This window comes from Schistocerca nitens, chromosome 2 (genome assembly GCF_023898315.1).
Source record: "Schistocerca nitens isolate TAMUIC-IGC-003100 chromosome 2, iqSchNite1.1, whole genome shotgun sequence".
Lineage (NCBI taxonomy): Eukaryota > Metazoa > Arthropoda > Insecta > Orthoptera > Acrididae > Schistocerca > Schistocerca nitens.
Window position 1 is genome coordinate 631,043,042 of NC_064615.1, and position 25,941 is coordinate 631,068,982.

General features: G+C 41.8%; 1 protein-coding gene across 1 annotated transcript in view; it reads left to right on the forward strand.

Annotated features, from left to right (window-relative positions):
* LOC126235215 (dynein axonemal heavy chain 8-like) overlaps positions 1-25,941 on the forward strand; it is a 570,318-nt gene that overhangs the window by 10,370 nt on the left and 534,007 nt on the right. The window contains exons 2-3 of the mRNA XM_049943945.1: positions 1,189-1,411; positions 17,214-17,362. Coding sequence (XP_049799902.1) covers positions 1,189-1,411; positions 17,214-17,362 — 372 coding nt within the window. The remainder of the gene's footprint in view (positions 1-1,188; positions 1,412-17,213; positions 17,363-25,941) is intronic.

Genomic DNA, 25,941 nt, shown 5'->3' on the forward strand with positions numbered 1-25,941 from the left:
AAATGATTCCCGGAAGAGTGACTGATATCAAACCAGCAGGCTACATGGTAAGCGTCATGGAAAGGTCAAAAATATACTGGAAGTGGCCAGAACGAGATGATTGCATTTATTATTCAGTGGAGGAAGCTCTGTATAAAATAACGTCTCCAACACCAATAGGAAAGCGAGGTTTTTTTGATATTAAAAATTTATTTTTATATTAAGTAGGTACCTTTGTAAATTCTTTATGTTATCAAACAATAAATCATTATTTCTTGTATTGCTTCAAATAAACATTTGATGGGGTTACTTTGTGTCAATGCTTATTTTCCATGCATTTCGAAGCAAAAACAAAGCTTGTCACATAGTAAAATGGTTCAAATGGCTCTGAGCACTATGGGACTTAACATCTGTGGTCATCAGTCCCCTACAACTTAGAACTACTTAAACCTAACTAACCTAAGGACATCACACACATCCATGGCCGAGGCAGGATTCGAACTTGCGACCGTAGCAGTCGCGCGGTTCCGGACTGAGCGCCTAGAACCGCTAGACCACCGCGGCCGGCTGTGTCACATACTAGCCCCACCCGGTGGGGTAACTTTGCGATAACTTGTAACAGTTGTATAATGGTTTCCTGTTGAACATATTTATTTGTATAACATATCGCCACATAGTGGAAGGTTTCAGCAACTTCTTGGTATTACTTATTAAACTTCGTAATTTACACTGTCCGACAAATGGGAGCAAAACCTTAAAAACTGTCACAAAGTAACCCCATTTTACGGTACAGCAATTCATGCTACACAGAAAATTAGATGCAAGTCTTCAAAGCAACTAGGACACACTGACTGGCATCTAGGCATCATTCAACAGCCGTTTAATAACGCGTCCTATAAATCTAATGATGAACGAAACGGTCGAAACCGGCAATAGCAAGAAACGACAAAGTGTGTTAAAGAAAAATATGATCAAGTTAGTGGTTAATAACTGTTTCTGTAACAAACAATGCATTTCTTCCAGCAACTAACCGACGCAGCACCATTATTACAGGTACCCAAGGATTCCCAGAGAATGGTAAGCGCGCGACTACGTCGCATGTTGTACTTTGCCTCTTGACGCCAGGGTTTCTGTCTGTGGTTACTTTTAAAGGTACCGTATTTGACGGTTTATGAAAGTGATGTTAGTGAGTACAGACGTGTGGTGCAGGCGAAGGCTCGCGAGGCGCGGTCGGACCGCGGGATGGGCCTGACGGCGACGCACCGCTTCATCATGGAGCAGGCGGCGCTGCACATGAACATCGACCCCAACCTGGTGGAGGAGGGGGTGCTCGACGCGAACCGACACACGGAGCTGCTGCACAGCCTGGTCGCCCAAGGCGGCCGCCAGGCGCTCTTCTTCATGTGTGCAGATATGGACCCGCCCGGACCAGGTGCGTCAACTTTCCTGTCGGCCAACAAGCTAGTTTATTTGTTTCAGGTATTATTTAGCGTATGGCTACATTATAAAGACTAATATTTACAACTGAGGGGGCCGAGAGTACAAGTGCTTGTCGAAGCAAACTTTGTAAATGACTGCCAAAGTAAACGGCTATTTGTAACGACCGCGACCAGTACTTCGGTATAATGTAATGCGCGAGTGTTTCAAGCGTTTATTGCGCCGCTTGTGTTCCATTTCTCTCTGTCAAATTAGTTCCGCACCGGCCGCCAGGAGCTCTGTGTTTTGTCTGCAAACTCCTTGTCGTTTACTCTTAGTTCATAACAATTTACATGTTCGTGTTTACTCTGTGGTGAGTTCTGTGATTGTGCTTAGCCCTTAGTAACGAGTGAACAAGAGCCGTATTCGTTCTCTCTCGAGTTTGTCTTTGCGTACAGCGTACATAGCGTCTAAAAGACGTTCTGTTTTATTTGACCTACGAACGCGAACGAATAAAGTCGTTGTCATCCCAGCAAAGGAGATACCTTTTATGCGTTATTTATCATAAACTTATCAGTAGCAGGCTAATCGGTCGGACCGGCCAGTACTCATCCCAACGGCCAAATATTTATAAATTATATGTTCCTATCGAAAAATCAGATTTTTTTCTAATGGTTACTTACTCCATGTATATCTGTAGGTATGGATAGAGACTGTAAGCACTTCTGCATTATTTTTTTATAACGTATTAAAATACGTACACTCCTTGCATCATAAAACCTTTTACAGTAAATGAGGTAGAAGTGCAAAAACATTTTCTTTGCTGTGCTTAATTCTGAAGATTTTTTGGTGCAACACATATGACCCTCATAGTACATGTTCGCTGCCTAAAAACAGTACGTGTGTAATTAATGCAAAATTAATATATTAAACTGGAAAACAATAAGTAAATGGCAAACAACATAAAAATACCAAAACAAAAATATATTGATGAGGTTTCAACACGTACTAGAGACTATTCAGTGTCACCTTCTACAATCCTCTCGCAGTCAGTGCCTTAGTAGAGAATCAGAATAGTTTCCATCCTTGGTAACTCTATGAGAATGTTCTTCCTGAGGCAACACTCTCATACTGTACCATTGCGTTGTGCATTTCTCAGCTTTGCTTGTGTCCTTCTTTGACCACTTAATTTCTTCACTCGCTCCTCTTACAAAAAATGGCAACTGCTGTCTGGGAATGGAATATATTGTTACAGAACTCACGATAAATTGGATGTTTGTGGTGCCTTATTTCCTGAAGATTTTTCCACTTATCAAATTTTATATCGTACTCATCTTGATGCAAAGCCTGCAGAAGAGGTATTGGTAGGTGACCAATGTTGTGCCTCCTAAAATCCTCTTCAATAAACTCAAGATCACATTTACAGCGAATACTTGAACGGTATAGTTAGAAGATTTCGTTGCTAATACTGATCCTACTAACATTTCACCATTGTATTTTGTTTCCTTGAGTGTATTTAACAACTTTATTCTTTGCCATGGCATCCGTGGTTTTAACTGAAGGAAAGTTTTTTGTTTTCATTTCCATTATGGAAAACTTTAGGCTGACTTTCTTCAGGCTTCCACCCTGTCTTAAGGAACAAATACACATTTCAAGTGTTTCTTTGCATTATCACATTCCTCGTACGTATGGCCACATTCAACGACCTTGTGATATATTGTTTTGCTTCAAGATGTACATCCACTATTTCAAAACAGGCCCTTTTTAAACATGCGTTAAATATCCCTATAATTAATCTTAAAAGCATGCACGTTAGGCTGTTGCACTACTTTCAAAAATGCGTATCTGAAAGTACATTGAAGATAGCAGCAATTCTCCTTTCGTCCGTCATTTTACCTGTTCTAATTGTGTTCTAAATGCATTCCAGGTACTGACTTGGAGCCTAAAATTTATCATCACAGCGTGCTGAACTATGCAGGAAATCGCTTGTAGTTCTTTTACTGTGAAGAGAGCCACACTTTAGCTTTACTAATGTGTGCTTATATCATTTTCAAAATGTCAGCTGTACCACTTGTACTCTCAGCCCCTCGATTATCTCAAATTACAATCTAGTATCCAGGCCACTAATGTAATCTATTGACCCCTCCTTCATCACCAGCAACTCTGTCGGATCGCCAGGGAAGGCGCCCACAGGACATTCTTGAACTATATGGTGAACAGTCTCCTTTTCTGAGCCATTGTCGCAACTTGGAGCATTTATTTTCTTCCACTTGTGCAGAGAATCGGCACATCGTCCAGTGTTGGTTATTATTCATTTTAAGATTGTTAACGAAGCTAAGAGCACATGAAATAGGTTCCCGGACATGTGATTGACTCGGAGACTTCTTAAGCAATAGAATCCAGTACGTTGCCGGCGACGGCGAGTGTTCGTCAGAGACAAGGCTATTGTCAGGAGTGCCCAAGGGCAGTGTGATAGGACCGCTACTATTTTCTATATACAGGGTGGTCCAAAAGTCTGCAAACACCCTGATAACATCCAAATGGAGTAGCAAACAAGGGAACACAGTCCCTACACACGAGGAACGGGAAGGGGGAAATTTTATAGGCTATTCCACCAACATGGCGGCCATCTTGAAAGCCTCCATCTTGGATTCAACTCCAAAATTTCAAATGAGAATGTGGTCATGTGACATATCAAACAGATAGAGAATTTCACCAGAAAAAAAATGCAGTTGTTATTTTAAACATAGCTTTAGTCATTCTCGGGTTATAGCCAGTTACATGTGGCAGCAGCGGGACGCTCGGCAGCGTGTGTGTTATGTGCCGAAGAGACATTACGCCGATGTTACACAGTCCCGAGAGACCACCAACAGTCATAGGAATGGCTCGATATGTTGTCCATTATGTTGGATAGTCCTGATGAACTTTTACCAACATATCTGGCTGAATTTGACCACACGCATCAACAATGCGCTGTTTTAGATGATGCAAATCCCGTATTTTCGCAGAATAAACCAGTGCTCTGACATGACCCCAAATATAAAAATCCAAAGGAGTCAAATCTGGTGCACGTGGTGGCCACTCCACAGCACCCCTACAACCAATCCACGTTTGAGGGAACTGCACATCCAGGTAAGCTCGCACATTGTGCCCATAATGTGGTGGGGCTCCATAATGCTGGAAGAATTCCAGAAATGTCCCGTCCTCCGTTAACAACGAGGGAAACACTTCTTCATCCAATAACCTCAGATGACAGTTGGCTATTAACGTACCATCAATAAAAAAAAAAGTCAACGACTTTGGTACCCCACACACCACACCAGACCATCACTTTTTGTGAGTCGACCGTTTTGGAAGCATCAATCCAGTGCGGATTTGTGTCGGACCAGTATCTGTGATTCTGCTTGTTCACTTCACCATTGATAAAGAAATTGGATTCATCACTGAACAGCACCTGATAGGGGAAACGTGGGTTTATCGGCAGTTGCCGTGTAACCCATTCTGCGAACTGTACCGACGGTGTGGGTCATCCTCGTCCAGGTATTGGAGCAGCTGAATTCTGTACACGTGCCACTTGTGCTGTGATAAAATTCGCAGTATGGAGGTACGGCTAACGCCACATTCTTGTGACACGCGACGAGTACTCCGTTGCGGACTCTTGCTAATGATGCCAACACGCTCACTGTTGTTGCTTCATCAGTGGCGGATTTTGGTCTTCCAGACTTAGGTTTATCTGCGACAGAACCTGTTGCTCGGAATTTGGCCAAAAGTTTGGCACCTGCGCTGTGAGTGATGGGCTGTCTGGTTGGGTGACGGTTGTTGAAATCCTCGGCAATGAACCATATGCTTCCTTCTCCTGATATCAAGATGATTTCAATGCGTTCTTCATGTGTTAAGGACATTTTGTAACCTGTAAATAAGGAAACAATGATTAAAACGTTAGCATGAGTAAATGATACCTAACAGTTAAACACATGTAACATATCAGCCAGGGGATAGTCACTTTGCACCGTTTCAGACTCCACTTTATGACTTCTCAGTACGTAATACTCACGCTTCCGAGCGTCCCACTGCTGCCGCAAGTAATTGGCTATAACCCGAGAATGAATGAAGCTATGTTAAAATAACAACGGCATTGTTTTTCTGGTGAAATTCTCTCTCTGTTTGATATGTCACATGACCACATTCCCATTTGAAATTTAGGAGTTGAATCCAAGATGGCGGCTTTAAAGATGGCCGCCATGTTGGTGGCATAGCCTATAAAGTTTCCCCCTTCCAGTTCCTCGTGTGTAGGGACTGTGTTTCCTTGTTTGCTACTCCATTTGGATGTTATCAGGGTGTTTACAGACTTTTGGACCACCCTATACATAAATGATATGGCGGACAAGGTAGGCAGCAACCTGCCGTTTTTTTTCCGACGACGCTGAGGTGCACATGAAGGAGTCGTAGTTGAGTGATTGTAGGAGGATTCAAGATGACTTGTACAGAATTTCTAGACGGTGATGAATAAGAGCTAGCTCTAAATGTAGAAAAATGTAGGTTAATGCGGATGATTAGAAACCAATCCTTAATGTTCGGATAATGCATTAGTAGAGTCCTGCTTGACACAGTCACATCGTTTAAATATCTTGGCGTAACGTTGCAGAGCGATATAAAATGGAACGAGCATTTGAGGATTGTGGTGGGAATGGCGAATGGTCGACTTTGCTTTATTGGAAGAATTTTAGGAGTGTGTGGTTCATCTGTAAAGGCGACTGTATATAGGATGCTACTGCGACATAATCTTGAGTACTGCTCGAGTGTTTGGGTTTCCACCAGGTCGGATTGAAGGAAGACATCGAAACAATTCAGAGGCTAGCTGCTAGATTTGTTACCGGTTGGTTCGAACAATATGCAAGTATTTTCATGCAAGTACATGCAAGTAAATTATCCGGGAATTCAAATGGGTATTCCTGAAGGGAGGGGAACGTTCTTTGTGAGGTACCCTACTGAGAAAATTTAGAAAACCGGTATTTGAAGCTGACTGTACAACGATTCTGCTGCCGCCAACATACATTTCACATAAGGACCACGAAGATAAGATACGAGAAATTATGTCACGTACGGAGGCATGTAGACAATCGTTTTTTCCTTGCTCTGTTTCGGATTGGAGCAGGAAAGCAAATGACTAGTAGTGGTGCAGGGCATCCTCCTTCAGGCACCGTAAAGTAGATTGCGGAGTATGTATGTAGATATAGACGTAAATGTAGAAGGGCCGATCTGATTTAGTGCGGCAGTTCAGAGCCAGGTGGTGGCTTGGTTAGTATGCACGGTAACTTAAATTGTTCCGTCGTAGCATTAATCTGCCAAGTGTGTCCGAAGTAGTCATTAGTATTAAGGCCTTTGTCAACTGACATCAGTGCGGTTTCCAGGGTTGTGTGACGGGAACGACGCTTTCCTTCACTGATGGCTGAAATATTTATGTGAACAGGAAGGTGAGAATTTTTGTGTAGTTTTTTGTACTCCCGTACAAGTACACGTTTCCTCTGCAGGGGTGATAGATATGGTACATGCATAAGTAGGGATAGACAGAAAGTAGTTGTACTACTGATTATACGAGCTATACGACGCATGGTTTGGATGACCTTTGCGGCAACAAGTCTTCCGTGAGCACCAGTCGTCTAAGCAATATTCCGCAACAGGAAAACCGATCCCAGAGCTGAATTAAGGAGTATGGATGCAGAGGATCCCCATGATGTGCCACAGAGTTTCTGAAGAATATTATTTCGAGTTTTAATTTTTAAAGCTCTGTGTGATCGCACTTTAATTTGACATTCACATCCCTTCATTAGTCCAGGTGTGCCTGAAAAGACCTCTGCATGCACACGTAAAACTTATAGCATTTCTTCCCTAAGGCGTGGGGGCAAATAACTCAAGTTTTCTATTTTTCCTGAATATTCAACATGACTTCCTGCTTTTCTTCCTCTCTATCTGTGGATGCATTACCTTCATATATGTTGGCGCTTGGATCTTATCATCTATCTTCTTTCGGATAATTCTAAATCCGAGCCCAGCAGGCGCTTCTCCTTTTTCTCCGGCAAAAACTACGAAATTATTTCCCAGTTCTTCATTCGTATCAAAAATAACTAAAGACCCCTTTGCAAAATCAGTCCTAAACCTTCTTTCAGTTAGCCAGTCATTGCCAAAAATCCAGTCCACCACAAAAGAATCAATAATTGGCACCGCCATGTCAAAATATCTTGCCAGAAACGTGCACCTAATAAGTGCCTGCCCAATAACAGCACGATTTCTGTGTCCAGTTGCAGTAACTACATGCGCACTACTGACGGGGAAAAAAGCTACCTGTACCATCTCTCATAGCTGCTCATATAACGTCTTGGAGATAGTTGTGGTCTCACTCCCTGAATTTTGAAATGCTGTGATTTTCCGACTATTTACACTAGCTTTAATCAATGGACTTAAAACATCAACCTTCTTCCAGTAGTTCAGGCTTAATGTGTTCATTATCGCATTTAATCATTTGTGTTCTCACGTCTGACCTATTAAACAGATCGCCTGTTCCGCAGCGGGTCTCTTCGGAAACTACGGAAACTAATAGCAGTTTACCGGCGATCGCTCATTATGTAGGTGTCTGTCATCCATATTTCGGAGCGGTGAACGCTCTCGCAAACTTCGATCGTGTGTTTCCTGCTGGTTCCGTCTGTCAAAATCATTTTCCCTCCTGTATTCGCGTCGAAGCCCATCATCATTATGCGCACAATTTCGCGAGTGTTCATCTTTCCTCGTGTCGTTGTGTCATGATCGATTGTCGCTTGCTGAGTCCACGATGAGCGTCCAAAATTATCTCGCTGCGGTGCATCGCATCGATGAGATTCATGATGTGGCGTGTCATATTCTGTTCCGATTGACCAGGCGTTTCTTCATTAACGGTCTTTTGTAAGCGATCAACAACCCGCAACAGCTCGTCAGAATCCTCGAACGTGCATGACGCAAATTGCTTTCTCATTATCCACGGTAAGTACTTTACTAACATTATAATCAAATCTTCATCATTAATGGGGTCGTCTAAATAGCTATTCCGCTCCCAGCGTTTCAGAAGAAAATTATGCATGGCTCCTTCCTTGCGATCGTAACTGCGCATTGCAAATAATTTTTCTTTAATACTTCGCTGTTTTACTCGCGATCAACACTTGCGGAGAAACTCATTTTCAAAATCTGCATAAGTCATGTACTGATCTGACAACCGATTTCCCCATGTTCTCGCACCTGCAATCATGTATCGCACACAAAAATTGATCTTTCCTGACTCATTTCAAATTTGTGCAAACATTACTTTATACCGCGTCACCAAATTTCTTAAACTGTCCTTGACCGAGCACTTTGTCGACAATGATATTTGGACAACACTTACTACGATTCTCTCGCATTAGCGTTTCTATTTCTCGTCGGATTATATTTGAATCGATTTGTGTCTCATCTATCGTTACATTTTTCAGAGATTCTTCCAAGTCCTGCACTCTTGATTTCAGTCAGAACATTGTTCTTGCACACACCCGACACTACTTTCATTTTTCTCGCACTCATCTTTGGCCCGAAAAACTCCGTTATTAGTTAGTGCACAGTCTAAAAGGGCTTGTTTCACAAATTCCTTATGTGAGTTTACTTGAGTGTATTTTAGTTAGTTCTACTCCTATCTACTGACAATGTGTCGTGACTTCGGACACTAACTCAGATTGTAACCCATACAAAGACTCGCTAAGTTCCCTTCTGACTTCAGTAAACTTGCCCAGCAGCTCGTTACAAATGTCCACTTCCTTATGATCAAACATATCTTTCAGTTTTTGAGCATGTTCATCAAATTTTTTGTTCAGATCCTCTCTCAATTTTCATTCTCAGCATTTAAATCCTACATAGCATGGTTTAGCTTTTTGTCATTCTCTTCAAGATTTTATTTAAATTTTGCTCCAGATCGTCGATCTTTTTATTTAAATTTTACTCTTGATCATCACAATTCTTTTTAAAATCTGAACTCCTTTTATAAGAACTGCGTTAATGCATTATCCCTTCCTACAGTACCACTCCGATTGTGTTCTATTGTGACTCACTTGATTCAGCATCTACACCCAAAATGAATGTTCATGTACTTGATTTCTTTTACCAATTTCCGATTCATTAATGGGATAAATGGCAACTTCGTCTTGATCAGCACTGTCTTCTGTGTTAATTACATCACTATTCTCAGTTTGAGTAGCCACTGTTATTTCTATCTGTAATCCACATGCAAATTATTATCAATTTAATTGTTCACTGGTTATATCCCTTTTCCTATCTAAAGTTGCTTGAAAAATGGAGGCACCGGTGAAAATACCAACTTAACTCATCATATACCGATGCTGTCCATCGCATTCTGAATTCAAAGATAGCTGCAGGATTCGAAATCCTGTCATGGTAGCAATATATAGCATATCTGTGTTATTATATTATGACGATTTCTCGCTCACCTTTCTCCACGAATTTAATAACTAACTGACTGCAGGTGCTGATTATTTAGGGAAGCGGATGATGACGGAATAGATTGAGATTTCTCAAATAACTTACGGGTTTGCTGCCGGGTGACGTCGTCGAACACTGCCGATATTTCGACAGGAGCACACCCTGCCATTCTCAAGGCACAAATGCAAGGAAGAAAAAATGTTCAAGCAAATTTAATACCTCGGTTCACAGAGGAGAAACAAGGAAGACACCACACACAGAACAAGTGTCAACACAACCAAAGATAACCAATATCAGAAATATCGATAGTTACTATTGATCAAAAGGTGAGGTAGCACTAATTCTGTCCCTCTGTTTTTTGACGAGAGACAGAGCCGGATTCCAAGCAGCATTTAAACAAAATCCACCATCTCTGTTAATAAGTTTGCTTGATAGTCTGATTTTGCTTGATAGTTTGAACGTTTCCTTGGCTCAGTGTCTAATTCTAATTCTCGACGTTCTGTGATCAATCTCACGGAGAAAACGTTTGACGACGCAGCTTTGTCTGTGCTGGGGAAAGGTTTGAACTTCGCACCGACGCCTAAGAGTTTGCCAGTCGTTGATTTTATTAGTTCTATCGAACAGGCTGTGTTTATAAACTACCTTCCGAGGCTGCGGAAGAGGTTAGGAGGGAAGCTTGTCGTGAGTTGACTGGGGCCCGTCCACCCAAGTGTAACATTACAGCAGCTGAGGCGGCTGCTTTACGTTACCTTAGAATGGATCCTGATATTGTTATTTTACCTGCGGACAAGGGTAACGCCACCGTTTTGTTGAACAAGCACGATTACATTCAAAAGATGCAGTGTCTACTTTCTGATTCGGCGTATCGCAAAATCGGTGCTGACCCTACTAAGAGTGTTGAGAGAAAGACAAATAACCTCCTGAAGAAAAGTTCTTTGTCACAGGAGACTATCAAGAGTCTTAATTCTTAATGTGATGCACCACTTAGATTATATGGCCTCCCTAAGGTCCATAAAGAGGCTGTCCCGTTGAGGCCTATTGTTTCTAATATTGGTGCTCCGACATATCGTTTATCTAAACATCTTGCTAGTTTGTTGAGCCCACTAGTAGGTAGGTGTGAACACCACATTAAGAACTCTGCAGATTTCTTACGTCGATTGCAGGGATTGCGTTTGAATGACTCTGATATTTTAGTTTTGATGTGGTTTCTCTTTTCACTCGCGTTCCTCTCTCTGATTTTTTGCAGCTAATTGAGGTTAATTTTGGTGTCGTGTTAACAAATTTGTTTCGACATGTGCTGAATTCCACTTACTTTTTATTCAATGGTCAGTACTACGAACAGACTGAGGGAGTTGCAATGGGAAGCCCGTTGTCACCTATTGTGGCCAATTTGTTTATGGAGGACTTTGAGGAACGTGCATTGAAGTCAGCGACCTTGAAACCTGCGTGTTTTTTCAGATATGTAGACAATACTTTTGTTGTGTGGCCTCATGGTAGTGAGAATTTAAACCGGTTTTTGGAACATCTGAATTCAATCTACCCGAATATTCAGTTCACTATGGAGGTGGAAAGTAATGGATGCCTTCCCTTCCTTGATGTGTTGGTCAAAAGGAAGACTGATGGTACGTTGGGACATTCTGTTTATAGGAAGCCCACCCAAACTGACTTGTATCTGCGAGCTGATAGTTATCACCATCCAGCTCAGCGTGAAGGAGTACTTCGCACCTTGGTTCACAGGGCCCACGTTATCTCAGACCCTGAAAGTTTGGCAGCTGAGCTAGCACATCTCGAAGTCACCTTTCGTCAGAATGGTTATAGTGAGAGGCAGATCAAACGTGCATTGCGCCATCAGCCTTCTGTGCAACGAGTGAGTGACGATAGCAACGAAGTGTCACCAAAGTCTACGGCCTTTTTGCCTTACGCAGGAAGCATTTCTAACAGGATTGGCCGTATTTTGCGGAAATATGATGTGAAATGTGTTTTTCGACCACCTTCTAAGATTAAGGCCCTGTTGGCGTCCGTAAAAGATGATCTTGGTTTGCGTAAGGCTGGGGTCTATCGTATTCCTTGCAGTTGTGGCATGTCATATATTGGTCAGACAATCAGGACTGTGGAAGACCGGTGTATTGAACATAAGCGTCATACACGCTTACAACAGCCGAGCAAATCCGCTATTGCAGAACATTGCCTTGACACCGGTCATCCTATGGAATACAACAACACGGAGATTCTGGCTTGCACGTCAAGCTATTGGGATAGTGTTATTAAGGAAGCTGTTGAAATCAGACTATCAAGCAACCTTATAAACAGAGATGGTGGATTTTGTTTAAATGCTGCTTGGAATCCGGCTCTGTCTCTCATCAAAAAACAGAGGGACAGAATTAGTGCTACCTCACATGTTGGTTAATAGTAACCATCGATAATTCTGATGTTGGTTATCTTTGGTTGTGTTGACACTTGTTCTGTGTGTGGTGTCTTCCTTGTTTCTCCTCTGTCAACCGAGGTATTAAATTTGCTTGCACATTTTTTCTACCTTGCATTTGTGCCTTGAGAATGGCAGGGTGTGCTCCTGTCGAAATATCGGCGGTGTTCGACGACGTCGCCCGGCAGCAAACCCGTAAGTTATTTGAACATTCGATTCGCCGGGAAAAGTTAAGGTCTCAGATTGAGAATTGTTGCTAAGAGATCACAAACACTATATATTTATTTACGGATGCTCGAGAATTATGAATTCCTTTTGATACGATACAGCAAAGCCACATTCACGTGCTACCATATGTTAGCGATCGCGTTCACACTGAAACTTGTATGCTAACGAACCGCGCTGCAAATAACCATCTTAAGAATTCATTACCAAAACAGCCTAAAAGTTTGGCTACTGCACTGCTCCCACACAACTCCCACACTGCCCCATTGCAACTATAACAGTGATGTTCATGTCAAGTGACAATAATTACCGTTCCCTGCAAAGCATTGTATGTGATTAGAGATTATTTCGTTCCTCTAAATGGTTCAAATGGCTCTGAGCACTATGGGACTTAACATAGAACTTAGAACTACTTAAACCTAACTAAGCTAAGGACATCACACACATCCATGCCCGAGGCAGGATTCGAACCTGCGACCGTGGCAGTCGCGCGATTCCGGACTGAGCGCCTAGAACCGCTCGGTCACCGCGGCCGGCTCGTACCTCTGACCTCAGCTAAACCAGAGGTAGCTGTAATACACACTCTATGGCGTGGCAGATTGATAACGTCGGCCATTTAAATTAATAAATGATGCCAAATATTTTGCCGTGTGTTGGTGCCATACCCTCACATGCACTATGCCCTATACATAGTGCACTGAGAACATTTCGCTGGCTGCAAGTAGTGTTTCCTGCAGTTCCCACGAAACTGCTACATGTTAGCCAGTCTGACTGATTTGACTAACTTTCCACTTCCAATATAGTTCCTGCCTGCACTCCCTCTTCTCTGTCCACACAAGTAGAACCAACAGTTTGCTAGCTCACCCTACTGTGCGATGATACTACAAGCTGCGGCTGTGACGTCATGCAGCATGGCGGTCTGATCCTAGAGTCGGCGCCAGCGTTCTGACATAAGCTGAAGTAGTCTACGAGGGGGAGAGATGAGGGGGGGGGGGGGCAAGATCACATCACTGAAGAGTTGAGTCATGGTGGTGCCACAAGACGAGGGAGCAAGCCGATGATAACTTACTAAAGAAACAACATCAAAATTCAAAACATTTTATTAACACTCATGCGACTACACTCATATTGTTTTGGTGGAGGAGGTGGCCGTGCCCCTCACATGACTTGGTGAGGACGGTGCACAGTGGTGGCGAGCTGATGGCTACCAAGTCATGACTTTGGCGCCTAGGAATGCTGACTCCAGAAGCTCACGTAGTCGCGTGCAACTGCGTGCAGGAATCCCAACCCCTGGTGTGGGATCTCGCCCCTGTGAGTGATGGCACGTCGCTCAGAGGTGCCCACACCAGCACGGAAGGGCGGAACGGTGGGTGGCTGTATTACCCCAGTCTTATTCTGCTCTCCTCCAGACCAGAAGTCTGGCCACTTACGTAGTCGCGTGCAACTCAGTATACGAGCCACAGTCCCTTGTGGACAGAGTAAGTGGTGCTGAAGACTGTCAGACTGCGTGCAGGAATCCCGACTCCTGGTGTTGGATCTCACCCCTGTGAGTGACAGCACGTGGCTCACAGGTGCCCACACCAGCACGGAAGGGTGGGTGGCTGTATTGCCCCAGTCTTATTCTGCTCTCCTCCAGAGGAGAAGTCTGGCCGCTGCTGGGCTGGGTGAGGAGGCAGCCCACTGGTGGACAAGTACTACATCCGCAGATGAGGACTAACAGATCGTGTGATGGTAGAGGCCCGAACTCTTAATGCCTGCATCTTGTCCCATATCGCTCGGTCGTCCAATGTGGCCCTCTCGACCTTGTAGGAGCTGCTGGACTGCTGCTGCCTCTGTTAAAATTAATGATTTATTTATATTGGTTTGTGGCCCACTTGTTGTTCTGGCGCACTGCTACCAGTCGTGCTCGGGACAACATATCCGTGGTTCCGATGGTGTGCAAACGACTTTGCTCGTCTTGCAATAGCTCCACTTCACCGCTGTGTTGCATTATTGCCGTGCTTCTCCTAGTCTGCCTCGTGTTGTATAGCAGTACCTGTGCAACAATCAGTCCTATAGGACGGATGCTGAAGGGACATGGACTAAGATCAGTGTTCCAGCCTGCGTCCAATATAAGAGATTTGTTATGCCCCATTAAAGACAGTTCCTTGAGTTATTGTGTCCCCTGCGACTGTGGTAGCATTTACATAGATCAAACTATTCGCAGTGTTGCTGAGAGCTATGCAGACGCGTGACATATTTAACAAAGAGAACTTGAGAAGTCAGCTGGGACTGAACATTGCCTAGAAAATGGGCACAAAACAAAATTTCAAAACAGGAGAGTATTCTGTTGTAAAAGAAGCGACCGGAATTAGAATAAACAGCAACAATTTTAACAGAGAATAGGGGTACACACTTAGTAAGGCGTGGGGGCAGGCTTTGGACATTGTGAGAAAGCAAAGATGGAAGTTTGACTTCTGTGGGGATGCGGGAGCGGCAGTTTCAAAGGTGTTACAGGCCCCCGCTCCATCTGACGTTTCTTAGTCCCGAGGGGACGGAGCTGCTGGGAGCTGCCCAACTTGTCTTCGCGCCTGGAAGGTTCCAGACGCTGGCACTGCATCTATATAAGCAGAATACCGTGACAGCTGCCAGCCCCGAGAGTCAGTGATTTTAACTCCCGATGACGATGGCGGAGACAGTTACCGAAATCTCGAGTGTTTTATTCTAAGCGACATGGTTTGTAAACCGTGTAGGTGTTATTGAGCTACATATTGTCTTTATTACATGCTTTAGTGCAACCAACACTTTTTTCCTGAATCATGAGTTATCTGAGAATATGATGCCATAAAACGTTAGTGAGTCAATATAGGAAAACTAAATCAAGTTTTTGACACTTTCATCCCCAAGATCTGATTTCCATAGCCCAAAAGTTGCAGAGCTTAGACGATCAGTGACTTTTAGTTCAGATTCATATCAGTATAAGTCCCTAAGAATTTACATTGTTTTATATCACTTACTGATTTACTATTATTTCTAATTGTGTGATCAGTCCTAGTGCTGTAAGCTATGTGGTGTGTCCACGTGTTATTCTAGTCAAGTGTACATACTGTTTCATTCGACTGGGTCTGACCACTCCACTGAAACTCCACATTTTCACTTCGATGACCAATAAGGGAAGACTGCACGACAACACAAAAGCTTCTGTTTTCAAAAATATGACTCTGTAAGTACTATACAAGGGTGATTCAACTGCTCCTTCTGATCCGTTTTATGCAACCTCCACTACGTCTGTATCAGGAACGGTTTCCAGACAGGCGGCAGTCACGTAATCGATATAACTTCCCTCTCAGAGCTTTCGGCGTCTGTTACCAAACGGTATAGTACTGTAAAAAATACAGGTCAGGATTGGCCGTGAGTTACTCTGTATTTGTGGACCAAGATATACCTTACTTCTGCCATACTTATCCAAGTGTCTCCAATCTCTCTTTGTGTAATTATCATTATTGTCATGAGGGTTTTGGATGTCTCTGTAGATTTATTCCGTTTATAGTACTTAATCTTTCGTAACTGTTTCAGAAACGTTGCCTTATAACGTATGTTTCACCATCGGAAATAACGAAATTAACAAGATTGATGTACAGTCTGATTCAGCTGCCACTACCGACATAGTTTTATGCAAACCCACATGACAGAACAATGTTATTGGTCAGTTCGCTCTGGATATGTGAAGCACATTGTCAAAATATGGCAGAGTAACTGGTAAAGTGTACGAAGACATTTAGACCTGTTGTACAAATTTTTTTTATGATACTTTAGCACATTAAGGTAGCGAGTCATTTATTAATCTTCTCATTGAGTTATCTACCGGAAAGTTGTTACTTACACGCTTGCTATTTTGATATCTTCTGTTAATTTCGTTGCTTCTGATGGTGAAACACACTTCATGAGGCAACATTTCTCAACCAATTACGAAAGATCAAGTGCTGTAAATGGAATAAACTTACGGAGACATCCATAACCCACATGACTACACCTCTAATTACACAAAGAGAGACTGGAGGCTCTTGGATAAGTATGGCAGAAGTAAGGTGTATCGTGGTCCAAAAATACCGTATAACTCATGGTCAATCCTCACTTGTGTTTTTTACAGTATGATTACGTTTGCTAACAGACGCCGAAAGCTCTGAGAGGGAACCTATATAGATTACTTGGCTGTAGCCTCTCTGGTACAGACGTAGTGCCGGTTGCATAAAACGGAAAAATAAGTGTCGCTAAGAGACGCCGGAAGCTCTGAGAGGGAACCTGTATAGATTACTTGGCTGTCGCCTCTCTGGATACCGTTTCTCACATAGACGTAGTGTTGTTTGCATAAAACGGATCAATAGGGGTACCTGAATCGCATTATGTCTATAAAATATATTTTTCCAAGCAAATGTTTCGATTTTTACCAAATATGCTTCATTTGTTACTCCTGTGGATCTGCTAGTCATAACTGTCTGTTACATCCTATTGTTTATTCAGTGAATTGTGTTTCTACAGTCTTTAGGTTGGTTAATTTTCAAACATGCTGTTTATAATGCTGAGTTTTGTAGATAAATGATCTTGATGTGTCATAGAACACAGCCTCCGGAGCATGGGATAGTCGCCTTTTAAGTAAGGATAACAGTTGATCGCGGCTGATACTTGATGTTGGGTGCAGAGTCTGGACGCCCTCAGCCGGCGGACGGGAAGGCAGTGCGCGGTCCGCGCGTCGTCGTGTCCGATGGCAAGGACACGCGGTTCGAGGGCCTGTGCTCCATCGTCTACCGCAACACCAGCCGCGCCATCGAACAGAAGAACGTCACAGACGTGAGTACTTGCCATTACTTTATCCTTCTGGGCTTGCTTCCGACAGATATCGATAAAATTAGACCACATGTCGCAGGCTAAGGAGCTAACTTCGATGGTTCCTGTGATAGCCATAAATCACTTGAGACGAATGCTGGGATGATTCCTACAATATGCACGAAGTCAATATACAACCGTACATACAATTAGATAGGTCCTTCGTCCCAATCCCATTGGATACTAATCTCTCCTCACAACACGTAAATGTCCCTTTAATATTTCACAATTTCACTACTGATAAATATTCTTTATAATAACATTGCTAAGTATTGTTCATCATTTTACAAGCAATGTTTTCCTATTTTAAAGGGAGGTAACATAACATATTAACTTAGAAACTGTACTTAGATTGTGAAGATGGCTTCAGTGTCTGGGCACGTATTACGACGTAATATTCAATTCCAACGTCCAGTGTTCTTTTAAATGAACAGACTGAGATATTAATAGCTTTGTTGTAACATACGCAGTTTAATAGTCTTTTCATATGACATTTCACAGTTTTTAAAAAACATCAAAAATCAAGACCAAAAAAGTTTTCTCAGTTGAAACGATATGGAAACGCTCTGCCACAGAAACTGAAGTGACTTTCAAAACAATCTAATGCGCTTGGTGCCAAAATAGCCATAATATAGAGCTTACAGACATTCCAGAACTTTCGAGAACATGCCATAAGTCAAAATATGATTTTAGGTGACTTTGGTTTTTTAGATTATCAAGCAAATTTAAATTATATATTACTTTAGGAACGTCTATATTTACGTAAAGAATGTTAGTAGTAATATCAAATGACAAATGTTGCGAAAGTTATAAATGCAAAATTAAAACTTCCTGATACTTAACAATATCGATTTCATATCGATAGTAAAATAACTAAAAATATAAGTGGGAACAGATATTTTGTTTGTATTGTTTGTATTGTAAATGAGCTAGATTTACTTTTGGAGCATTTGGCGGTAATAATGCGTCCACTAATTTTTGGGTGTATAATCGATCATGATAACATATCGATATATAAATAATAAAAATATATTAACGGAAAATTTATGTCTGGCAATGAGAAAACTCTATGAACACTCACGGTTAGGAAATTTACGATTCATATGAGAAAATCTACTCATGCCTGACTAAAATTTAGATGGTATCGTACAATTCACCAATTGAGTATTAGTTCCTGTGTGGCTAGATTCATTACAGTCTTAAATGTTCAAAAAATGTTCAAATGTGTGTGAAATCTTATGGGACTTGACTGCTAAGGTCATCAGTCCCTAAGCTTACACACTACTTAACCTAAATTATCCTAAGAACAAACACACACACCCATGCCCGAGGGAGGACTCGAACCTCCGCCGGGACCAGCCGCACAGTCCATGACTGCAGCCCCTTAGACCGCTCGGCTACAGTCTTAAATATCAAGTTATTTCTCAGGCCAATGCACCATTAATGGATCGCAATACGAGACTATGACAGTTACGCCTGTAAAGCCATCTCAGGATGGAAAGTTCGAAACAAACTGTACTGTATCTTTAAGTAGAGATTTCCATAAACTATTTTAGATGACTACTGAGATGGTTCGTTCAACGTGTCTGCAGTTAAAGCCAATTCTACATCCAACCTGGCCAGCTTTGAACCCGGAGATCTCCTCCCAACAGCTAAATACAACGTTGCGTCAGAAATGAATTAGATCATAAAACATAGAAAATAAACAGGTACCGGAAGGCTATAATTAAAATGCAGCTACTCACAAAGGTCCAATGTGAGCTATAATTATCGTATAGAGCGAAACTTGGTAGATTTGCTAATGCGGAACCGACTTACTCTGTAAAAAAATATAGTTTCAAATTTGGCCCCCAGCTACAAATCTGGAGCTGTGAATGCAAGAAAGACGTATAGAAATGTTTCACCATGTAACGGTTCAGGAACGGGACGTGGGCAGAAAGGATCAAACAAGTGAGAAAGGCATAATGTTGATTTTACAGACCACCACTTACACAGTTTATTCAGTATGATCACCGTAGATGTCGACGAGATGCTGTACCCGTAAAACGACGTGATCAACAGTTGCTCGCAGCACTTCTGGTGGAATCAGAGCAACGTGTTCCTGTATATTGGCCTTCAGATCACGTAAAGACCGAATGGGTCCCTGGTAAACACGTTCTTTTAGATGTCCCCAGAGCTAAGAGTCACGTGGAATCAGATCAGATGATCTAGCAGGCCATGCCTTTGGAAAACCCCTGGAGATAACACGTTCGTAGAAGGTCGCGTTAAGCACATCTTTCACTGGGCGAACAACATGAAGTGTTGTTCTATCTTGCTTGAAAACAGTGGTTTCCGCACATTTGATCTCTTCTAAAGCAGGAATTACGTGCTGTACAAGGAGGTCTCACTAGCGCGCAGTCATGATGCATCCGACAGGCCGTCTGGGTGTATTCTCTTCAAAGAAAAACGCACCAGGAATAAAGAAGTGTGAATCCACACCACACAATCACATATGACGAGTGCAGTCGCTCATCGTATACGACAAGTGGTTTAACAGTACCACAAATTCGGCAGTTCTGTATGTTTACTGCATCAGGTAGTGTAAAGTGTGCCTGACACACCATCTAATATTGCCTGGCCACTTGTCATCAACTTCGATCTGTGCGAAAAACCGAAGAGCAATTTCAGAATGTTGCTGCGAATCATGAGGTTTCATGTGCTGCACCGTCTGGATCTTGAATGGGTTTGAGTGTAAAACCGACAGCAAAACTTTCCGTACTGTTGACCACAGAATGATAAATTATCGTGACATTGCACGAGCACTAGCACTACCTGGGGCACGTTCTGCATGACCAGTTACAGCAACAGCAACCTCGCCAATAACTTACACCGGGATAGGACGTCTTTCTTTTGCAGGAACCACAGCAAGCTCACCCGTGTTTCGAATTTCATTATCGTCTTCTTTAAACCATTTAATGACATCGGGCCTCTTCCTCAAACTTTTCGGTCGGCTATAGTCTCTCAGTGCAGTATTGTAATTGCTGCCATTCATATAAAACAGTTTCACCAACACCTAACGGTCTCTCTTCTCGATAATCATACAATTCATTCACGTTATGGCATGTGAAAATGATAGCATGGAAGTCATATAAACTGCGTACGTGAAAATGATAGCATGGAAGTCATTGAGAGGCACCCACATGCCTTGCTCATACTGTGGCATCAATCAGTCAGGCCTGCAAGATGAGTGGTCTGCCAAGCGAGTGGATTCATTCTTATTTATCGAGTAACATGAACTCTCGTACTCACAATTAATTTACAAGTTATCCTCCTATATGATTAATACGCAACGGAAACACGCATCTGACTATCAGTAATTTACAGAACTCTGACTGTACACTACGCACTGGCAATACCACATTTTCTTTCTATTTTTATTTAACGGCTTTTGTCAACACGTGGCCACCGCACTGAATATGAATGGCGCACACATTATAAATTCGGGACATTATGACAACATACAATTCGAAGGAAAAGTCCACCAATCTTTTTCTTTTCACTATCTTATTTATTCCGATAAATTCTCTAACCTAAACACACAAATGCTATAACCTACAACAATAACACATGAGAAATTCCGCCCAGTGGGCATGGCTTTACATTGGTGAATCTCTATATTATGGTCTCGTAATTATTTAACGCTACAGTGCACTTTCTGGATAGGATGGTGGATCTTTTATTATTTCTCACACTTCGACTCTCACAATCATCATCACGAAACTATCCTCCAGACCGAGCAGTACAGAAGGAACAAGCATAACCCACTAATCTTTTGAAACTACCTTGCTACTCTCCCATGCAAACCACACATACCCAAATTACATGACATACACCACACTACGACATGAAATACAAAACACTAAATAGTCACAACATTATCACTTTCAGCTTTCCCACTTCAATTAGTATTTATCCCAGTTTCACACGACACTGCCCCACTTTGTAATTCTACTTTCCTACTATGAACTCTGGAGATATTTGCACGTCTTCCTGTGCAATGCAAGCCAAGTGGCGTTGCTGGATAGACGGCCGGCTCACCTTGCTTCTCTCTCAGAGTTTGAATCTAGCGTCACACGGAATCATATCACGCAAAGTAATATTAAGAACGTATTCATCACACACGCGAGTCCTCAACTGATACCATGGACGAGTACTTCTCTTTATCTTTTGTCTCATACACAGTTTGAGACTCACACAGTACTCACCACGTGGAAGTACTCGTCTCTAATTTCAAGTCCTGCACACGCCATTTCTTAAATATTTCAACTTATGGTACACACGCTATTTCTTAAATATTTCAACTTATTGTACACACGCTAGTAATTCAGCTTAACTTAAGCACACGGAAGTATTTCAACTTATTGCTACACGTGGTTTCATTGTGACCGTTGGTCACTTCCGAAGATTACTACAATCCCATTAATATTACCTGCCTGACATTTAATTCTCCCCACAAAAGTTCCTGAAATAGAGAAATTATTATTTCAAACTACTCTTAAATATTCCATATGCATACCATGTCTCCACTCTTTTGTCTTTACGGAGCACAACTAAAACAGGTCTTAACAGCACAAGATCCAGCGGCAGAGTGCTGAAACATGGCCATTCTCTAGGTCCTCTCACACCTCTGTCGAAGTCAGGGAGACCTTGCTACCGTATTGGTCAGCCACATTTCAGGTGCTCAAAGCTCAGGTAAATTTCATCTCTTTGGTCCCACCAAAGGTGGCCAAAGGATCGTCTCAAAGATGATGATATATTCACATTCACTATCTGCGGTTAGCAGACGACCATACATTCATTCATTTCACAGATCTCACCAAACTGGATGTAGGTATTTACTTTGTGGGAGTGCACATGTGATCAATTAAATAAATAAATTGTCATTCCTTCCCACACTGGTATCCGGCTTCGCTATATTAATTGAAATTGAGTTATTTTACAAAAAAAATGTGTTGTTCTGACAAAAATAATGAAGTATGTTGTACCTATTTTCAATGTCGGGCGGTACTGTACCCTTTCACCACCGGCTACCCATGCAGAAAAAAAATGGCATGGTACTATCCTTGTATTGCGAGGGTAGTTCCGAACATTTTTTTAAGAAAACTATATTAGAACAAACGTAGCAAGTCATCAAAATAACCAGGAGGAGACCTTAGCCCCTGGTGAACTCAAATAAACGACCAAATGCTGTTACTTTACCAAATTATTGACACAGTTGTTGCATTATTGTACTCTACACAATCCGGAGTAACGTACACATACAAATTTACATCAGTCCAAATGACAAATAAAACATTACATCATACAAATAAAAAATAATGGTGAGATAAAAATTTGCTTAGTTACCGGGATCTCCGTTATTTTTAGGAGTAATCCAAACTTCACTAATTCTATGACAACTAAGAAAAATACTAATTGTACTCATGAAATTTTAAATAGCTCACCATCCAAACACAGAGCAAGTAATCTGACATTCATAAATTGCGTTGTAATAATCTTTACACGGCAATGTCTAAATACAAAACAAAATCAACAAAAGAAAAAAATTGCGTACACTAGTTACATGTAGAAGTCAGGCTCCATATCAATACACGCAATAAATAGTTAGCAATAAGTGCTTGAATCCACCAGTAGCTCTCGTATCTTACTCTGCTGCTCATTTCTCTGTTGCCACACATTTAGACGACAAGAACTTGCATTTCGACTAGCCTTCATTACACTTTAATGTGAAATATCACCACTGTGATAATGCAAATAAGTGGCTTCAGTCAACACACCAACAAGATTATTACTGTCCACGAGATCAAAATGCATCAATTAATTCCGATATTTGCTGTGCAATGCAAACTCTTCTCCCCTGTGACAACCTTACTGATCAATGCTACAAGAGCCGCTACGTTAGTATTACGCCACTGGATAATAATTAAAGCATCATTGTACCAAATATTCTAATAAACATGCTACGTGAACTTGATAACCCAGAACAAACAAAAAAAAACACTAACTATTCTTAACACAAATTTAATGAAATACAATTACACTTGCTGTCCCTTCAGGAATGAAACTTATAAGAAAATTTACACAATTACAAGTACAAATACATTATTCCCTATCTTGCGAGTCACACGGAATCATTTCATTCTGTGATTTTCTTGGGGTCTAAAAAGATGCTGACAGGTTCCCTAGAAACACTGTCTCGGTGTCAAAGCTTTCCCATGGTTACCCGGACGAAAGTCTTTAAGTCACTCAAATCGGCATTTTGAACACGCACTGAACAGTAAACTGTATCTCACATTAAACACAAATGTCATAGTCACTCTCAGCGTACCATCCACACGAATCTGGTCGTCCAGAAATGGCCCTACAACTACTATTACCCACGGTTCTGTCCTTTCAGTTCATGGTGTAATTAAAAGTTGTAAGTTCCAACAAACAGGACTTATTCCCACACCAATTCAAGAAATGTCTCCGACTACAAACGCAAATGTCAATGTCCCACTCTAGTTTCTTGCGTTCATACAATAATTAGTCATCAAACGACAACTGTCCTCTTCAAGAATACCAAGTGTCCCACATGCAATTCACAAAGCACACTTAACAAGTCACTACCAAAAGTTTATGGATCCCACCGTTCAGTGGTCAAGACAAAACAAAACGATCGTCCTGTCTGCTAAAGACAAAAACTTTTCCACCACTCACAACGTGGAAACACCAGTCCTTCACTTTCCACCTTATGGAGACACACGAGAAGTCATCTTGTTTCACGGCTCCACAGTCCAATACTAGTTAATAGTAGCTGGTAAAAAATGCCCGCCGGTCTCTGCCGCGCGTCGTTCATTCTGCCGTCGCTCCGCCGTTGAGCAGAAGAAACCACCCGCTGTTGCCTCCGCGGGATACTTTCACCAGTCGTAAGGGTGGCGGAACTTATGAATGGCCAGTGGTACGTGTGTGTCGCCCCAGGCCGTTGACCTGCTGTAGCGGGCGCGTTGAGTGTACCCCGACCGGCAGTGGAGTGGGGAGTGCCGCGACTCTGTCGCCCGTCGCCATGGCGACGTCAGCTCGGCCCCGCTAGCGGTATGGGCGCGTTCTGCGTAGCATCTCAGCGCTACGACACCCAATCAGTCAGACCCTTCCGTGCATCTTGCAACATTACAGACAAAAGGATATTCTTACAGTATTTAAATACTCATTGATTACATGTATGATCTATTAGATACATTGGTACTAAAAGAATCTTTGTTCTAAAAAACATAAAATTATACACCCTAGTTTTCTACACATACCACATCAACATTTATCCCTTTTCTATATACAGCCCACACTTGTGCTATTGATTGTACCTGTCGTCCCTCATACAAAACATGAAAGTGTAAAAAAAAACAAAAGGAATAATAAGCAATCTATATAGCTCATAATTACAATATCAAATAGTAGGCTACTCTAACATCCTATCACAGTGAAAATATTAGAAACTGTTTATTCTAAAACTACAATATACAGTGAACATTTGTGCTCGTGACAGACTGAAATGAATACCCCTTGAAAGTGTTCTAACAAAAAAATAAGAAATAATCTACACAGCTCACAATTACCTACCACATGTTATTAAATAGTAAACTACTTTAACATCCTAACACTATAATCGTTTTAGAAACTGGTGACTCTAAATCTACAACATACAATGCACCTTTGTGCTTGTGACAGACTGAAATTAGTATCTCTTTATATATTTTACATTTTATTATATATAACAACATTTCTAGGATACGTATTACCATCCACATGTCAGATCCTGACCTGCCATCGAGGTTCATCCCATTCAAACAATAAAACACAATAATGTTTTAGTTATGGATCGGTAGCATCCCCTTTACAGGAGTGTGCGCATTGATCACACTACTCTACGACTCTCACTCACCACATTTTCCTTCTCATTCAATCCATACACTAACAGAATAGGTCTAGAAGTCAGCGAACCTTAATACCACCACTCTCACGACAACATACCATACCTTTGCTCCCTTATACTCAACCACATAACACATGAAGCTGTTTCAGAGATTGCATTCCAGTCTCCAAATTCGTCCTTTCACTCTGGCACCTCTCTCCATCGGCTTACCTCTGCATTCACTTTACCGATTATTCATCCTGCTAAATATCAACTTAGAATTGCGACATTTCATCTAAGAACAAAAATACACGAATTATTCATCCTGCAAAATAACTGTACACATTCTTGGTACCGTTTTGATTAGTTATAGTGGTACCAGGCTTCAACAACAACAACAACAAAAATTATTTTTTTTCACATAGCAACTGTTATGGTAAGAATTAGATTTACACTTATATTACATCTTACGTCAGTATTCCACAACGTTCACCATCTGGATCTCATACTCCCTTTATGTCCTTTCACATTGTGCAGTTGTCCTCATCTCTTCATTCGTATTTCGGCTCTCCGTCCGTCCATTACTCTATCATTTCCTGGTCTTCCTTCACCATTG